At 40.1% G+C, this 18,919-nt stretch overlaps 1 protein-coding gene across 1 annotated transcript; it reads left to right on the plus strand.

Annotated features, from left to right (window-relative positions):
* The first annotated feature begins 670 nt into the window (after window positions 1-670).
* Window positions 671-17,034, plus strand: LOC134189887 (cytokine-like nuclear factor N-PAC). The gene is made up of 13 exons (XM_062658280.1): window positions 671-687; window positions 1,510-1,747; window positions 4,106-4,144; window positions 4,200-4,277; window positions 12,175-12,219; window positions 12,276-12,325; window positions 14,053-14,152; window positions 14,321-14,431; window positions 15,780-15,881; window positions 15,986-16,036; window positions 16,092-16,161; window positions 16,805-16,895; window positions 16,962-17,034. Exons 1-13 carry the CDS (start codon window positions 671-673, stop codon window positions 17,032-17,034), a joined length of 1,065 nt encoding a protein of 354 aa, XP_062514264.1.
* Window positions 17,035-18,919: the final 1,885 nt, after the last annotated feature.

Here is an 18,919-nt window from a genome sequence, read left to right on the forward strand (position 1 = left end):
CAATGGCAACGGCATAGGAATCATGTGGGTTCTGTTCTTCACGCTTACACAGCAATTCTTTATCAATAGTTGTAGACTACGAAGCCACAGAAATGTGATGGCCACGAATGCAGCTGTCAACTGTAAACTCCCCCATGACGACCACGTGTCAAGTGGGTGGAGACTAGGTTGACGCCTACATCAATTATCCAACAGCAACGTCCACCCCACCAAAATAATATCCGCCAATATGCTTTTCTGTCAATTTCTTAGCAAACCGCCAAAATAAACTCTCGCCAATATTTCATCTTATATGGTATAACTTTTACAGTCTTTGAATGAACAGATGAATCAACTGAAGTCAGTGTTTGTTGTGTTTGTGAGACTAATGACAAATTCAGAATACATAAGGCCGGAAGAAGAAAATTAGTTGTTTGACAGGAGTGCGGGCAGCAGTTTTTAGCTGTGCATCAATTTCTTTTTTAATTTTTATTTTGATTGCACATGTGCTTGTAGCTATGGTAGTGAAAGGACGTATTATTTCTGCCAAATCTACGTATGTAAAGCAGTGAAAGGAATTAGCAAATCAGGATTGTTCTAGTAGGTCTTGCAGAACTAGAAAAATTGTTCGTACACATGTATGCAGACGTAAATTATCTGGGCATCTGGACTGAATCCGGGTACTAGTAGAATGAGTCTAGCTAAATGGTAAGTGACATGTTGCTGCAGAGGCACACACTGTTCATTTCTTTTGCCGGTTAGTTTAGTGTACGGATTATTTAAGATCATTGTCCCTAGCCGGTTTGTGCGGTGCTGCTTTGCATGTATGCGTAAGTTAGCTAGTCCACAACGTTTAATTGTTGGCATAGCTTATGATGACTTTTGTTCACTGGTAGCCCATAATAATTTTAAAAATAAAAATAAAAATAAAATACGCACGCACTCATGGATTTCTGAGCCAAATTTCCTGTTAAACAACTAATTTTCTTCTTGCGGCCTAAGCTTGCTTTTTGCTCACACCTTGCACGTACTGAGTCGAAAAGGGGTCTAACCAGAGACAACGAGTGGATAATATGGCTACAACTCTTGCTTGCATATGTCAGATCTGCAGAGTTTGGGACTTGCCGGCAAGAACTTAAGTATTTTCTGTAGTTGCACTTCATACTTTTACCTGTTGGATACTGGACCCAAATGAACCTGGACAACAGACTGCAAGGAGTATTTAGTTTCTTGAAGATACTTATTATTTTGGAACCTATGCTTTCCTGCCAAGGTATGGTCGTGAAGCTAGATTAGCAGCAGATTCAAGCAGAATGGAAAGTGGAGTAGTTTTTTTAAAAGTCTTCACTAATGATCATGAACACGTGATTGCACATGCTAGTAGTTCCTGACTAAGATGAAAATGAATTACTTAATAAGCTCTAGCATCTTCATGGACTACTCGTTACAGTAATTAATAAAGTTTGTTTTATTTGTGGTATCTTTAATTGGTTTGAGGTATTGAATTTTGCAATGATGTTGCTATTTTAGTGCCACCATTCCTGAGAAGAGTATTAAAGCTATTAATGAAGATCGAGTCAAGATGGTCAAACAGAACAAGACTGTTAAGTTTCTTCAAGCAGTTGCTGAAGTTAATACATTGTCACCACCACCTGCATCTATGCTGAATGCGTTGCAAGATTTGCTTAACAAAAAGGGAAAGAAAGGCAAGAAAAGGAAGGGTGAAGAAATTGCTACTGGTACAAAGGACGATGCAAAAAAAGCTAAGGTATATCATGTACATTGTTATGCAAGCAGCTAGGGTAGTAACTCTTTGTTTTGTAGTGTTTTATCAAGTATGATATTTAAATTATTCATTTAAAGGGCTACTGCAGTACAATAATTAAAAATTATTTTGAGCCGAATTAAAAGATCTACATATGTATACTTTAGAAAAAATAAAATTAGATATTTTGCGAATGTACCGAGAGGATGAGAGCAGTTGAAAGTTACTTTTGTTTTCCATTTTGGAATGGGGCGGATTAGCACATGACGTCATTGGAGGCACCCTCTCCATTGTTGTGATACGTGAGTATGGCGCGGCGTTGTGTTGCAGCAGGCTGCAACAGCTCTAGTCAGTCTGGATTTAGTGTATTTCGGTTTCCAAAAAATCCACACCTTTGTAAAGGGTGGGAAAAACAAGTTTGACCAACAACTAAGTAGTCGGAGACGGCTGGGAAGAGCACAATGGAGTTTGCAGCTGTCACTTTGAAGAAGACTGTTTTGAGAAAGAGCCTGAGTTGTTTCAAAGCTTTGGACTCAGCAGCAAGAGAGAAGGCTATAGTTTGATGTAGTACCAACCATTTTTGTACAGCAGGTTGATTCTGCACACCACAACTGCCCCGGAAGAAGAGGCTTGGCTTCGAGAAGTGAGGAAGAGCTAGAGTAAGCGCAGTTGCCTAGCTGTTGATCACCAAAATGAACAAATAAGTAATCATTTTACTTTCAGTTGTTGGAAGAAGTTCTTGTTTCTGTTGAAGGAGAGAGGCGTGAACATTCACAAACTGTGATGTCTTCGGAAAGGGAAGTGACACTGCACCACTTATTATGATGATGGGATTATGTATTACTCATGTGCAGATGGCAGTAGCGCTCTCGTTCCATGTTCTTGGCAATACTGATAGTACGCTGTTTGCAGTACACTACTGTACTCATACGTCAAGACAGCTGTAACGAAAACCAGGGTGATCTACGATGCACTGCAAACTGGCGTCGTATTCTCTCATTCTGGAGAGAAGTTCTGCGATTTCGTTGCAACACACACACACACACACACACACACACACACACACACACACACACACACACACACACACACACACACACACACACACACACACACACACACACTTGCACAGTACTCATAATTAGTAACCGCAATCACACCTAGCGGAGACACTTTGTATACAGCTGTCGGCAACTTCTGCTTCTGCACAATAGGACTTACCACAACATGTCAGACAGCTGTTCACTACGTTTGTAAGCATTAGCAGATAAGGGCAATTCATCAGTAGATGCACTGTCAGCGAGTGGCTCAAACATATACGGTTCCACAGATCCAACGTCTTCTGCTGCGTTCAGATTACGATGTCGACAGACTGAGAGATTGCTTTCCTGCGTGCTCCAGCACTCGCTCAACGAAGAATCTGACGACGACAAATCTTCTGAATCGCTTTCTGAATCCCTATGCGTAGCAAGGTCCCTCCAACATGCCATTCTGAACCACTCGCCATACTAATTAGTACGTATCATAGCGCTACTCTGCCTCCACTGACGTCAGTGTGCTAACACCGCTCCATTTCGGAACTAGTATTGTGGAAGTAGCTTTGGACTGCTAAGATTCTCTTAAAATGCGTACTAAAAATGTAATTATATTTTGCTAGACTACACACATGTAGATCTTTCATTTTAGCTTAAAAAATAATTTTTGATTTTTGCACTGCAGTGGCCCTTTAAGTTTATTTATGTGAAATCCACACAGCATTTTTGGTTGGAACACTTTCTTGGTAATTGTCTGCTTTGACTGCTGTAGAAGGATGTAGTAAGGTAATGTTGATGTGATGGAATAGTCTAAACACTTTTTGTTGTTAAATGTACAACCCTGGGCACTTAGTGCTAGAAACTGAAGCTGTAAATACATATCGTTGCATTCACAGCTATATGCCGATAGTAGTCTGTAGTTGTCAGAGTACAGTAACGAGAGTAATAATGTACAGGACATAAATATCGCTCTTGGTTATGCAATGGTAGGTTCCTGTATAGTGTCATAAGCTACGACAGCTATTAGTTTTTGTGGTAGCAGTTGCAGACAGTAAGTTATATTGTATATTTTCCATAAGACCTGGTAATTGCAGACATGAATTACTGTTCTGGTATGTTTTGGGATCTGATAGCAGTTCATTCTTTGTCGCCATGTACACAGTCACAAACCAAGCCTTATACATTTTGAGTATGCTACTTGCTAAGTCACCTGTTATTTATAGAGTCCTGTTTCTTATGACTCATAGCTGAAATAACCACATCCACTGTTTGTAATTCTTGTAGAATTTTGTACAGTGTGAATGAATGACTCAACATGTTCTCACAGGTTGAAAAATCAAATCCATCAATATTGGCACAGACAAAAGTAAAATTGGGGAATACTGGTGTTGAAGAATCTCGTTTTAAGTGTTTGCTATCAGGTTTCAACAAACAAGTCTAAAAAGTTAACAACTTCTAGTCAAGAAGGTACATTAAATAGTCCACCATCTGGAGACAAGGCAAGTAACAATGAATACTAGTTTGTGTATGTAAGTGTTGTTTTATATTTTATTGTTGTTGACATCTTGTAGGGTAGCTATTGTCCTTGGCCTCATGGTTCTTGTTATGTGTTTACAATACAAATTGACTATGTACTTGAATACTTAGCACTTAGGGTTTCCTTTTTCTGGAAATTTGAAAGGATATTTGTTGTGGACCTGTTTGGGTTAACTTTTGACAAGTGAGGTACTTGCTGCATATGTTATCAGGGTTCTAGCCAGGAACTGTTGCCACCTAGCAGAGCCCATTAAGAATTGCCTTCTCACTTAATAAGTTATTATTGGTATTCTAGTATAATAGTGGTCATATTAGGGTAGGTAGCTGGGATGTTCAGTGTGTTTGTTTTGTTTCTGTTTGTTGCTCCCAATGGGAACTACGTCATATATGACATGATGTTGAAAGAAATTTAATAATAATGATAATATTCTTGAAGAAAGAAGTTATTTAAACTTTCAATTTACTTAAACTTTCAATTTACTTTTCTATTTTACTTTCTAATACTCTCACTATTTGTCGAGTATGTAGTTTCCTTCTCTTATTCGTATGCCCCTAGAGGGAACTGCACAGCTTGTGCGAGAGAAGATATTGTATGTTGTCTTCAACCAGATGTGTCTGGTTTGTAATGTCTCTTGCAAGCACTGAAAGCAAACCCTGCTTCAGAGGTGCTTAGACCATCATGGCTGTCTAGACAGAAGACATGACTTTATGCAGGATCTAACTGGATCCAAGAAGCACTGCTTTCTGTAAGTGCTGCAGGTTGTGTGATGACTTGGAATGATTTCCAGTCACCTTGCAATACCTGCGTGCGCTGTGCCCAATGCTCCCAACACCACTGGAACAACCACTGTCTGACACTGCCGCATGCAGCATACCTCTACCTGGAAGTTGCTGTACTTCCCCAACTTCTCAGCTTCTTTCCTGGCGATGTTTTTTTTTAATTGCCATTGGCAAGACAGCTGATATCAATATAAGAAGACAACTATTTGTCTTCCTATTTCTTATTTTATTTTCAGTGGATCTTACTAAATATTGTAGTCTTGTTTAAAAGTTCAGTAGCTTGGGAGCTACAGTCCAGTAGGACAGGAAACTTTGTAAAACAGTTTTTATGACACGTGCATTTTGCATTTGTTACTCTTTTAGAGGTTTTTTGCTATGCTACTAAGTTGTCATGACAGCTAATGCTAGAAGTCAATTAATTACATTCCAATAAGCCTCTGCTTTTTACCAGTGTTGTAGCGTTGGTATGTAGGGTTGAGTTTGTGCTCAGTATCTGCAAGAACGGGTATTGGTATCAACCGTTTATGCTACAAATCTGATTCTATACCAAACCTCTGAGCTTGCAACGGAGCATGTCCGTGACTACTCAAATTTGTCATTGCAGTGCATGGTCTCTCGAGGGATCGATCACTGCATATAATTCCTCAATGACGCAAACGCTACACCTTCCAGTTCATTCAAACACACGCCCACACCAGCCTCGTGTAGACTTTACGTGTCATCGCCTCCGCAATGCTTCCAGTGATCGAAGACTTTATGCTGATTGAAGCCGCTTTTCTAGCGCTAGCTAGCGTTTCTCTCTTAAATTTTGATTGCATTTGCAGCGAATCCAACCTAGAAGTTTCCTGTACTGAGCGCTACATAGGGAGTGTGCCGATTTCTACCCTCACTGTCCACCTTGCCAATTGCATTTGCATACTGTATCTGCTCATGTACACCTTTACCGCTGCTCATATCTACGCTCATGCAGAAAAGAATGCAAACAAATTTAAAAACATTTTGAAAACATGAGAAAGATGTACGGTTGCCATATGAAAAAGAATAGAAACAAGACCGTGTAAGAGTGTGCTCTGACATCTTTCGTATACAGACCGACTGAGCAATACATCATCTCTACATTGCATCATTTTCTAATTAGTAAGGTATAAAACACATATTATAGTGTCTCTAGTTAGAAAATGGTGCAATGTAGGGAAGATGTATTGCTCAGTCAGTCTGTATACGAAAGATGTCACAGGACACCCTTACATGGTTTTGTTTCTATTTATTTTCATACGGAAACCTACATCTTTATCATGTTTTCAAATGTTCTTAAACTTGTGTTAATTAAGTTTGCACAGAGGTAATGTGTTTGTTGCAGTAAACACCAACATCAGCACAGCAATGCTGTCATTCTCTTTGGCAACAGGAACAGTCCAGCATAAGCTTGATCACGCCAAACCCATGGGTAGGTGACCCATCGCTTAGAATCTGTTAGAAAGCTGGGAAACAGTAGCAGTAGTGTACTGTGGTTTTGTGAAAAGAAATATAGAGGAGGAGTCACTTAGGCCAGACCAACTAAATGTCTTGATTCTTAGATTTGCCAGTCCAGTTTAGCTCCACCAGAATAAAAATGTAATTTTGATGTGTGTATGCGCAATTACTCTTTGTTGGAAGTATTATATAGTTTATGATGGCAATTGGCAACTGTGCAGGTGTAAACAGCACGTGTTCACGCATCTCCTTCTGTATTCCACTTGTCTCTTTGCAGCTCCCGTTTCTATGTCTGTTTTTACATTTTGTTGGCTCTTTTACGGTACTCATGTTCCTGCTCTGTTTGCACGTCCCACCTGTCTCTTTACAGCTTTTGCTTCTGCATCTGTTTTCACATTTCACTGGGTCTTACGCAGTGTGTTTCTCTTTTGTCTCTTTGGAACTGCTCCTTTCTAGTGCCATTTCTTTCCTCTCAAGCACATTGCCATTACTGCTGCTCATTTGGGGGTCAAACTGCTGTTGTCGACTCATTGCTTTGAAGATCATGTTATCCCCTTTCGGCCTGAGCTTATATGCAGTCCTACTTTTACTTATTATTAGAACACAAACTGAATTGTTTGTTTTTGTTGAGCAGTTGTTTTAGTGGTCCTTAATATTTAATAACTGAAAACAACGAAAACTGTGCATGCTGAAATGTTATGTGGTCATGTTTTTGGGGGGGGAGGGGAGGTCGGTTGAGTTTTCATGTCAAAAGATCCAAGCATCAAGAAATTCAGTTGGTCTGGCCTTATTGGTGAATGACAAGGCAATGAATGAGATATTGCCATTAACAGTACATCTGCTCAAAACTGGAAAAGAAAATTTAAGTTCACCTAATGGCAGTACAAAAATTACTATTGCTAAAGTCTATACCAAAAATTAGAGACAACGTGAGAAAATTCCTGGATCTCAGCTATCCGGTGCTGTAAAGAGTTGATTTCAACACTATTCGAAAGCTCATGCCAAGGTGAAGACGATTAGCTAAATATGAATTGTCATTGGTCCTTACATTAATAGTACAGGCATTTTGTCACAAATTTTGAGTCAACCTTAAACTAATTGCAACACAAACTTTTTCAAGTATTTCGTATACAGAAAAGTGTCCTCTATAACGTACTCAAAGTCTTAAGGAATATCTGCAGGGGAAAGTGTCAAAAAATGGTCATATGTTAACATACTTGTTGCCGATTCTACACCATTTTTTATCGTATATATACTAATGTTTTTGTGGGATTGTAAATGTTCTTGAACTTTCTGTGTTTTTTCAACTACTTACCTGTAAAGGCTATAAAGTATAATACGTAAATATCGGATTTTTGAGATGTAATAGTTACTATAGTCAATAATTACTATGTATTCAATCAATGTTATTGTCTTCATCATCATCATCATCATCATCTTCATCATCATCATCATCAACATCACCACCTTCATATGTCAGCCGGTCTAAGTTTATACAGCCAGATCCTCTGCAGTTGCCACAGGCAGGGGAGCATTTCAGATTGTGCTTCTTGCATGTACACCTTAATGTACTGCAATCAGTCTGACAATTACCTTATCATACATAGGAGCTCATCAGGAGCTGAAGGCAAGTCAGTCTGAACTGGCTTAAGTCCTTCTTCACTCTCTCTCTCCACCCTCATTCTACTGGCCTAAGTTCAACCCCAGAACCTTTCCATTGTTGTATCTCAATGTATACACGGAGATTGTGGTACTTTGCTGCAGCTGAAGTGGGTGGCAGAGTCTGTGGTTGAATATGAGATGTTTTGGTAGCCGCCTTCTCGCAGAAACGCTTATAACACAGCGAATCAAGTCCTTCTGCAGGTTTCCCATTGTACAAACAAACCAATGCTTGCAATCCTGCAACAATGACATCTTTGGGGGAAGCTGACTGTGCATCGAACACTTTAGCTTGCTCTCAAAAGTGTATACTTGATTTGAACTTCTTAAGGGAAGTTCCTTTTCCAATGCCACACAGGTGGGAGGTTGTATCACATTCAAGGACGACATGCAGAAGAGCATGTGAGTGCATATTTCAGGACCTAGCTGTTCCTTGACAACGTTCCACACGCGTGGATTCTTTGTGCTCTTCTTTGGGTCTGGTTGGAAAAACACTCTGTGAGAGTGAAAGCTTGAGTGATAGCACAAGAAGATGAGAAGGTCTGTGTCATCACCAACCAGGATAGTGGTCGACATTGTAGCAGACTCCACTGATTTTTGTACAATTAGTAAATCAGCATCCCCTGGAGCATGATGCACTTTGCAGTTGTTCATCTCTAGTTGATCTCCGAGCATTTTGATGAACTGCTGCTTGTTGGTCTTGTTGGCCAAAAACTTAGCCTTCGACATTGTAAGCTGCATATTGCTGGTAAATGCTACAGTTACTCCAGCATGCCCTTTTGTTCGTCCTTCATGTGTTGCGTCTCGGTGGATTTGCCACTGCAGTCATCAAACACGACAACTGCTTTCCCATACTTTTCTTGAGACATACCTTGCGTACACTGAGCATATCTCTCGCTATGTTGCCCCTTGCGTCCATGGGATGCGCTGAATAATTGCACCGCCATCCAGCACATACTGGACCTCTCCAGTTATCTCAGAAATGTCTGGTGCCAATAGGTTCCAGATGACATTTGCCAGTACTGGCTTCTGTGGCTCCCGAAGCAGTAGTGATGAGTCAAAGAGGGCTGGTGAATAACTGCATAGCTCATATACCTGAAGACTTCTTCAAGATTGTCAGTTGCCTTTGCAGCAATTATCGTGAGTCTCTGGAAAGTTGTGGGTCAATCTGCACTGCAATGCCATCAACCTTGACTGCATTCTTTGTGTCTAGAGTGATGACCTGGTCTTTTTTCTTGAAATTATACTCTGCAGTAGTCTTTCCCTTCATGCTAACCAGAATTGCATTTTCAACATCTTTTGCCTTGTCAACATTGACGGTGCTGTGTGCATGTACTCCTGTAGAGATGCTTCGTAGACTGGTGTCGGAAGTGAAGGGGTTGATATCTCAAAGATACTTGAGAATTTTGTGGATATCTTTCCAGTCACAAGCTTGTCTAGCCTTGGTTATATCTTTGTTTTGCTCTCCTGTGTTGTAGCTAATCCCAGTCAGCGCTTGCATGGCACAGCTCACATCAGCAAAAGCTGGCTTGGACAACAACCATGTCAGGCATTGCTGCTCAGTCATCCCTTGTCTTCTTGGAGACCCCCGGTGGTCTTCAGGTTTCTCATGAGCATCTGTTCAATGATGAGATCCTAGGACAAGCCAGCCCAATAACAATCACTTTGTCTTACCACATGGAGATCTTCTCGAAAACGTTGATACACATCTGGATGCTCATTGTGGAGATCAGACATTCGCTGCAGATATATCCATGCAGATTTTGTGTAGTGGTTGTGTCCACATGCGGCCAAGTAAGGGAGCATTTCTGAAGCAGTTTGGAGATGCAATTCCCAGTTGCCAGTACACTCTGCCCGGATATACTTGCCAAGTATATCAACCATATGCATGTACTGCAACCAAAGTGTAGCAGTCTTAGATGACTACAGGAATTTGGTTTCTCTCTGAAGAGCATCACCAATTCTGGTTATCACACCAGACTGGCAAACTTGATCTGCAGACATTGAACCTTGCATCACCCTCTCATAGAGAACAGCAGCTTCATCCAGGTCTGGATGTCTAGCAGACTTCTCATGTGATGAAGTTGTAGCTTCTAACAACTCTTCTGTTTCCACATTCCTAGATTCTGGGTCATCTGAACTTCCGGGTAAAGGCACATTAAATGTTTTGGCCAGCATGAACGCACTGAGAACTGCATCAACAATAAGATACAATATGATACAATCTTCAGACACCTCTAATGTGTCCATTGCCACGTTGACAAATCTAAAATTCCCGGGTATACAGGAACTTGACACCGGTCACTATCCGTAATTTTGGTCATGGTCTGAAAAGTGAGTAACGGGCCGGAGAAGCCAAAGGATAGACTGTTTTAGAGAGACAATCGTAACCTTGCCAGAGCAGTTTCTACATGAGAACAAGACGATAATCTGGAAACGATGGCGTTTCTATCACGTTCTAGTCTAATCGCCAATGGAGAAGCCCTGAACAAGTCTCGAGTGAAGTATTTGTTCTTCACTATAGTGTTTCTACAGTACCCAATGCGATATCCGTGTTTCAGAAGAACTGTAAGTTAGACAAAGAGATAGTTTTGGAGGTCACGTGATTTGAATGCTACCAGAGATGATACGCTCACTTCCCCTCAAAGAATTTACTAAGACTTTTAGTATGTTATAGAGCACACTTTTCTCTGTAGGAAACAGTTGAGAGACTTTGTGTTGCAATTTGTTTAAGGTCAAACCATATAATGCCTGTACTATAAAGGAGAACTCTCACCAAATACTAAAACTTGTTCAAAGAAAGATACAAGGTCTGGTATCTTCCTGCAGGAAACCTACGGTCCAGACAGCCACAGAAGCAGAGAATCGGCAACGAGTTGTTCAGACGATTCCCCGTATGTACACAAAGTCTTACTCTCTCGAAGTAACTACTTTAGGTTTAACCATACCAAGTGCTCCTAACGCACCCAAAATTCAGCGAGACATGATCTATAAACTAATCCAAGAAGGGTCTTTTTCTGAGGCTCCACAGTTGTATTGACACAGTCAATACTTGCGTGATAACTTTGGGGTCCCAGTTTGCTTTAGTCAATAAATCACAACTTGACACCATATGTCTCACAATCCTTACCTTGAAATGTGCACAGATATCAGTCTTCCTTGCTAACCAACAATCAGAGTTACGCTCATGCCACATATGGGTACTAAACACACCTACGCAGGTAATTTCAATGCTTTATTTCTTTGTTACGGTAAACTTCTGCAGTAAACAGTAAACAGTAAAGGTTTGTGTCATGAAGTGACAGCTTTCATCTGAGAGATAGTTGATTTTGGTGAGAGTTCTCCTTTAATAATAGCCGCTTCCTGTCTAGACATGTGAGTAGAGGTCGCCTTCAATTTAAGCTAAAAAGCATTCACTAAAAACCACCTGGACTTCAAAGCATACCGCGCACGTGATGAAGTAATTAGCTGCAATCAGAGTCAACGTTCTCATAATTTCCTTCACAGACATAGATCTCTTCGCTGTCTGAACTTGAATCTTCTCTGCCTACCTGTATAATGATTCCCTCTGTGGCTTAGAGCAACAAGTAATCAGAAGCAGTTAGCGACCCCTCCTCAAACCACTCCCTAAGCATCTAAATACTTCACCACAATTCCCAAGTTGTCTCTAATTTTGGTCTGGACTTTATAATTCTATTGTATTCTTTATCCAGTGTTTAAGATAGATTGTTCTGTACTTTCAAGTATTTTATGGTCTAGTTTAGCTGCCAGTTTTATTGATTTGATTTTTGGATCTGGGATTACTCTATATGATCTGTGTGTGTGTGTGCACGCGCGTGCACACGTGCATGCGTGCGTGCGTGTGTGTATGACATCATTGTCATGGTAGCTAATGCATCTTGTGCTGCTGCGTTAGGTTTACTTTATTTATGTTTGATGTTTTATTAGAATGAGACATTGATTGCTTCATTTGAAAGGTCACAAAGTGAAACAGTATGCATCATTATTTCTACATTGCCAATTCACATGTTGTATGTAGTCTATTTTAGGATGGCGATTCTAGAGTTTATTCATCTGATATGGCTAAACAGTACATCAAGTGAGTAAATAGATAACGTGCGTGGATAGTACTCGAGAGTTTGATGTGTAGTTGATATTTAGATGCACTTTGCAACACGCAATAATAAGACCGTCAACTTTCTGTAGTAGACATGCAATGTCACATGAAGTTTGACTGCTTATTAAAAGAGAACTCTCACCAAATACTAAAACTTGTTGAAAGAAAGATGCAAGGCCTGGTATCTTGCTGCAGGAAACCTACGGTCCAGACAGCCACAGAAGCAGAGAATCAGAGTTGTTCAGATGATTCCCCCGTATGTACGCAAAGTCTTACTCTCTCGAAGCAACTACTTTAGGTTTTGGTTAATAAATCACAACTTGACACCATATGTCTCACAATCCTTACCTTGAAATGTGCACAGATATCGGTCTTCCTTGCTAACCAACAATCAGAGTTACGCATACACCACATACGGGTACTAAACACGCCTACGCAGGTAATTTCAATGCTTTATTTCTTCGTTATGGTAAACTTCTGCAGTAAACGGTTGCAAAGGGTTGTGTCATGAAGTGACAGCTTTCATCTGAGAGGTAGTTGATTTTGGTGAGAGTTCTCCTTTAAATGGCTAATCCTGAACAATAACGTCACATCATTTAAGTTCTAGTTTTGTTTACTAAGGAACCAAATGACAGCTAGACTAAGTAATGTTCTACAATGTAATTGGATTTCCCATGACTTCTTTTTTTGCAGTTCAAAGGTGCATTCGAATACTAATTCTAGAACTGGAATTGGCAGGGAGCAAAGTTCTATATCGTTCGGTTGGTAGTTTTGACAGTTCTATAGTTCTAGAACTGTCAGAACAGTTCTACAGTTGTAGAACTATCATAACAGTTCTAGCAGTTCTGCCTAGCAAGCAGGAATTGTTGGAGCTGTCATGTCCTAAATTCAAGAATTCCTGGAAGGCTGTTGAATTGAAACTGCCAGTTCCTATTGGGCAGCCTGATCTGGGTTGCGGCTATCTAGTTTTCAGCAAATGTGCGCATCTAACTATTTTAAATCCTGACTCACATTATTTAGAAGTACATGTAGTTGTTGCAGCAGTGTCCTTTACCACAAACATGACGTGTGTAGAGATACGTAAATGCGCTAGTGGTTTGGGTGTCTGAGGCAATGTATGGACCTCCAAGGCTACGTGTTTTGGCACATTTGATAATTCGAACAATTCACTAATCCGAACGGGGCTGTACAGATTAGCGAGGTTCTACTGTAGTTGTAAATTGAACATCGTCAACATTATAACTTATATTATAAAGATGTAGTGATTTATGAAAAGATTTGGATGGTTTGATACTTTTAATGACCCAGATTTCGTAAGTTACACACCCCAGGGTTAGTTTTCCAAGAATGATTAGAACAGACATTGTCCCATTAATTATAGTTAGACATTGAACAGACATTGTCTACTACCGTATAACTGGCTATTTTCTGAGGTCTTAGATTACTGCGATTTGAGAATCTAAACAGAAGTTTTAATTACTGCGAATTAAATTTTTGTGTTCTACCAGGAATACAGTTACTGGTACACACATGTACTTGTGTCTGCACAGTGACTTCCTGGTGTACTCTGAGGATAGGTCTAAATAATTGCAAATTTTATTTGTGCACTTCGTGGTTGCTTTACAGAATTAGCAGAAATATAATGATCGCAGAAATAACCGGTTATACGGTATGCCTGATGTTGGACTGTGATGTTTTGCTTTGTGTAGGTATGGCTTTATTGGACTTGGTGCTATGGGATATGAAATGGTATGTAACCTTTTGAAAGGTGGATGCAATGTGACAGTGTGGAACAGAACAGTTGCTAAGGTTTGATAATTGATTTATAGTTTATAAAGTGTATTCAGTCTGAAGTTGTTTCTTCTGCTTTGATGATGTGATTTAGTGTGTTCATGATTCAGTCATTTTTTTACTAATTGACTATACAGCTAGGTCTAGTTACAGTATATATTTGTATTTTTTGTTTAATATTTCTAGGTTGATGAACTTGTTGGTAAGGGCGCTCGAAAGGGTGACTCAGCAGCTGCTGTTGCCAAACAGTGTGATGTGACATTTGCTTGTCTTTCTAGTCCTGAAATTTGCAAAGAAGTATGTGTGTATGTGGATGAATGGATAGTTTCAAACTTTTTATATACAATATTTGGTAGGTGGAACTTTATTGCTACGGGGGAATGATTATAGTCTTTAGTGTTAAATGTCTCTTTGGCCAACCTATTTGTATATGAATGTTGTTGTTCTATGTTTAGTATAGCTTTGGTAAATTTCTTTAATGTTGGATTTATTTAACAGCTATTCGTTTGATAATTTACAGAAACAGACAATGGAAAATTTACATTAGCATTTTGACAATACATTAGCGATCTACTCAACTGAGCTCTTAAAGGAGCATTCCGGAGATATGCACTAGCTGCTGGCTCCGCCTTTGCTCCGCTAATGGGAAATATATACTAACCAAGTTGGGTATCTGGGTGCTACCTCAGAGCAAATCTGACAGATGTACATTCAGAATGTTTGAAAACATAAAAACTGACAGGTCCGTTTCAAGAATTTCATCCGCGAAGTGAAGTGTTTATTGCGCGCCATCAGATGACACGAGCCTTAGTGACGTAATCACATTCTCGGAAATGGTCTTTCTATTGTTTCCATTGCTCTAAGAACGGTGGAAACCGTCATGCTACTTTCAGACTGTCTACAGACTGATCTTCTTTTTGAGCGATTTATTTCCGTCTGGCAACATTCAAGAGAATTGGCATTTTCTGAGATTCTTTGGTGTTAAAGGCAGTGGACGCTGTTGTCGATCATGTTCTAACAGTTTACGAAGCACTCATCCGTATGCAAGAACACTTTCCGCGAACTCCCTTGATCACCGGACCTCGCTACTTTGGCTGCGCACTACGATGTGCACTAAAGCTGCGCAGTTTTTCGGAATGTTCCTTTAATACACCAGGGGACGCTTTAGCACAAAGGAGTTGACTGTATCTGGTTTCTGAAACCAAATGTTTTTGCTGGCTAAGAACTGGTGTATTGGTTTCTTACTTGGGGACTATGTTGTGTGGCATATTTTGTGTACTAGATTGCTGTGTTTGATATTTCCAGTCATCTTATAGTATTACATGGCTTGGAATTTGGATTGAGAACTTCTACTAGGAAGGGTGTGTTGTTGTTGTGGTTGAAAATTTGTGGTGCCACATTTACTTAAGAGGTTCAATGTCTTGATGCAGTTTACGAAAAATAGACAGCACCTGAATGAGTACCATGCTGAAAACTGATTTTACAGATGTATACATATGAAAAGTGATTGGAAACAGCAACTTTTATGTAAAATGATTAGATGCAGGGATGTGCCATAGATGGTTGTAGGTGCCCCAGTGGCAGTGTAGTTCCACTCATGTAATCTTCTGTTGGGCAAGAGGTAATTTTTTTGTTCCATGTTTAGGTTGTCATTGGACCAAATGGCATAATCAATGGCATCTCATCAGGGAAAGGATATGTTGAAATGTCAACAGTTGATCCTGAAACTTCAAAGGAGCTAGAAAAGGTGAATTTAGTGTTAATAATTAATTAATTAAATTATAATTAGTAAACTATGGCTGAATGTATTGAAAGTGTTGTTAGGCTTTGGTCACACTGTTTTTGCATTAGCATTGGGATGCATTTGTATTGTTGCGGTCACATCAGGATTTAGGGCCAAATGTCAGATAGATGTAAATATGAACACAAATGTGAATGCAGAGGTGTGACTTGCTAGATGTTTGTCATCTACCTCTATGTCTCACATCTCATTTCTTGTGTCAAACATTCTTTGAGCATAATTGCTTGTAACATACAGTAAGTTGGAAGTAAGGTGACATACTAGTTTGCAGTCCTACCTTCCACAGTCGTTTTTTGCGTTTCATTTCACTCTTTTAATTAAGAGAATCAACTTGTAGGTAAAACGTTGGTGACATAATGTTAGAATTTTGGCACTTGCAGAAGCAGCGGCCTCAGGCTGCGTGAGCTCTTATTTTGTTTGCTTGGCTGTACTCTTAGTGTACACTTTCTTTACCATGGATTTTTCAATCTACAGTTATCAGCATCAGAAACTTTGTCCTAATAGGTAGGTTACTTTTATAAGATGGTTATCTTCTACTAATCACACAGAGTTAAAAATGATGACATTTGTAGCGGTCTTCTCAAGGATAGGCAAATGCATGCGACACTACTTGGGCAGTCGTTTGAACGACGATCTGGGTCGATGACACACTCACACACCTTGCGTGTTTACTCACCAAAAACTTCCAAAAAATCACACTAACTCGATTCTACACAACCAGCGTATATATAGCGATCCTAACCCCAGTCATTCAGTTAACCCCACCCAAATTCCCTTATATGGTAACACAAAAGTCAAACTGTGACTTCTCACGACACGCCAAACTCTTATGGGACGCATCGTGTTATATTCTTGCCGTTCCTTGTTAGACACTTGTTACACCACACCCTCTCGAGTCGAAACTTCACAGGTTTTTGCTCCATCTCCATTATCAACATTGTCAATCGAACGGCTCAAAAAGTCAGCTGCATTGTTTTCTCATCCCTTAATAGTTTTGATCTTTATGTTGAACCCTTGCAAATACAGGGCCCAGTGCATGATACGGTTGCAGGGTTCGAAAAATCCGGTCGCCGAGTCGCCATATGGCGACAACTTCTAGATGGCTGGTGACTAAACGAACGGTGTGGTCGCTAATTTGGCGACTAGAAATATTTGGTAGTTTCTAGTCTTTTGTGGCAGCGGCTCTTGGATGCGAACCACCTGCTCAGCAGATGTTTTGCAGTATGTTGCTGCCTCTGTCTACCATTTAGTGGCACCCTGCAACCTATGCCGTCTACTTAGCATCTTCGTACACATGACGTGTGACAACGTATCACCTAGCAATCTATTGTGAGTTGTTGCTATTCTGGTTGACCATCATTTTTATGGACTTTACTGCCTGTACATGTACCGATCTCATTGGTCTCTGCCATCAGCTCCAGACGAACCCAACTAAAGACCCGCAGGTGCGTATAATTTTTTAAACAATCACGGTCTCTCCTATCCTTCTTAGCTAAGCTACACCAACAAATCCAAGTCAACAGCTCTATCATTGACGAGATGCCGTTGCGCAGCAGCTTGTCTCGAATGAAACATGAAATCTGCAGTCAATCGTAGTTGAAGGTAGTGAAGGTGATGGCAACTGTCTATTTAGATCTTTTTCTACGCTGTTCAAAGGAAACGAAGACTCTCACCATCAGACAAATAAAATATTATGTAGATGTTTGCAAACAGTGGGCGTAGGAAGTGGCAAAACAAACAGCTTTTGCCGCGCCTGAGTGTCTTTCTGTCAGAAGAACTACCAGGTATGTCCAGAAACTCATACGTCTTCTAGTGCTACTAAGAAAGTTTGTTCAGACAAAAGTTTCTGCATGTCCAGTCCTGAAATCTAGCTAGGTGTTGAATGATGCCACTGGCTATTGACGCGCTACAAAAGTTTATCACATGCGTTCCTGAGATTAGCACAGCTAGCCCTAGGAATCCACGTGGTGTGTGAGGTTATCCTTGAGAGTTACCGGTACAGTTCTCAGCAAATCAATAGTGCCACTGAGTCATATAGAGAATTAATTAAGAAAAGGCTCAAAGAATGCTCATGTCTTATTGGATGGATTGCAGGGATGCGGATGTGATGACAAACCACATAATCACATTAATTAACATTACAAAACCACACAAACCACATTTTAGTTTGGTTTTAGCTATACAATTAGTTGAAAGTTTCTATAAAATATGAATACTCATACTATTACATAAAAGGAATCCCAAGCACAATACTGTAGATTGATATGTTTACTAGCCAATGTTTATCCAAGGTTACTGCAAATTCCTAGTTAGGTCTTAATTTAATGTCAAACATGATAATCTGAGAAAGGGTCTCAACAGTGATATTAATGACTTGTTTACTTATGGAATCTCTGACATAGAAACTAGTGAAAGTTTGGCGACCAACCTTTCCTCTAGGTGGCCAAACTGGCGACAAGATTCAAAAACATTTTTCGAACCCTGGGTCGTTTATGTACTTTGCCCTGTTTAGGTATTGGAGCGGTTCGTGATTCGTTTGAAACCAAAACTCACGTCTGTACAAGTAAGGGTGAAACTTTCTGATTGCCCATATCACGGCAAGGCATTCCCTTGCAATTGTAAAGTACCTTCTTTCAGTGGACGTCAGCTTTTTGCTCCAATACCCAACCGGGAACAAGCTATTATTATGCTCTTGGAGCAGAACAGCCTCAATACCAACTTCAGATGCATCAACTCGTAGCGTATAGGATCATGGTCTGGTAGATGTAGCACTGGCTTGCTGGTGACTGCATTTTTCAATGTTCTGTATGCTGCCTCTTGTGCTCTCTCCACTCAATTCAATTTGGCTGACCTTCTTTGTAAGGACTGTCAAAGGCACGGCTATGGCAGTGAAATTAGGAACGAAGTCGTGGTAGAAGCCTGCCAATCCTATGAAGGATCAGAGCTCTTTCTATGTCGTCAGTCGGTGCATCACGTATCTTGCG

The sequence above is a fragment of the Corticium candelabrum genome, chromosome 14 (assembly GCF_963422355.1).
Source record: "Corticium candelabrum chromosome 14, ooCorCand1.1, whole genome shotgun sequence".
NCBI classification, from domain to species: Eukaryota; Metazoa; Porifera; class Homoscleromorpha; order Homosclerophorida; family Plakinidae; genus Corticium; species Corticium candelabrum.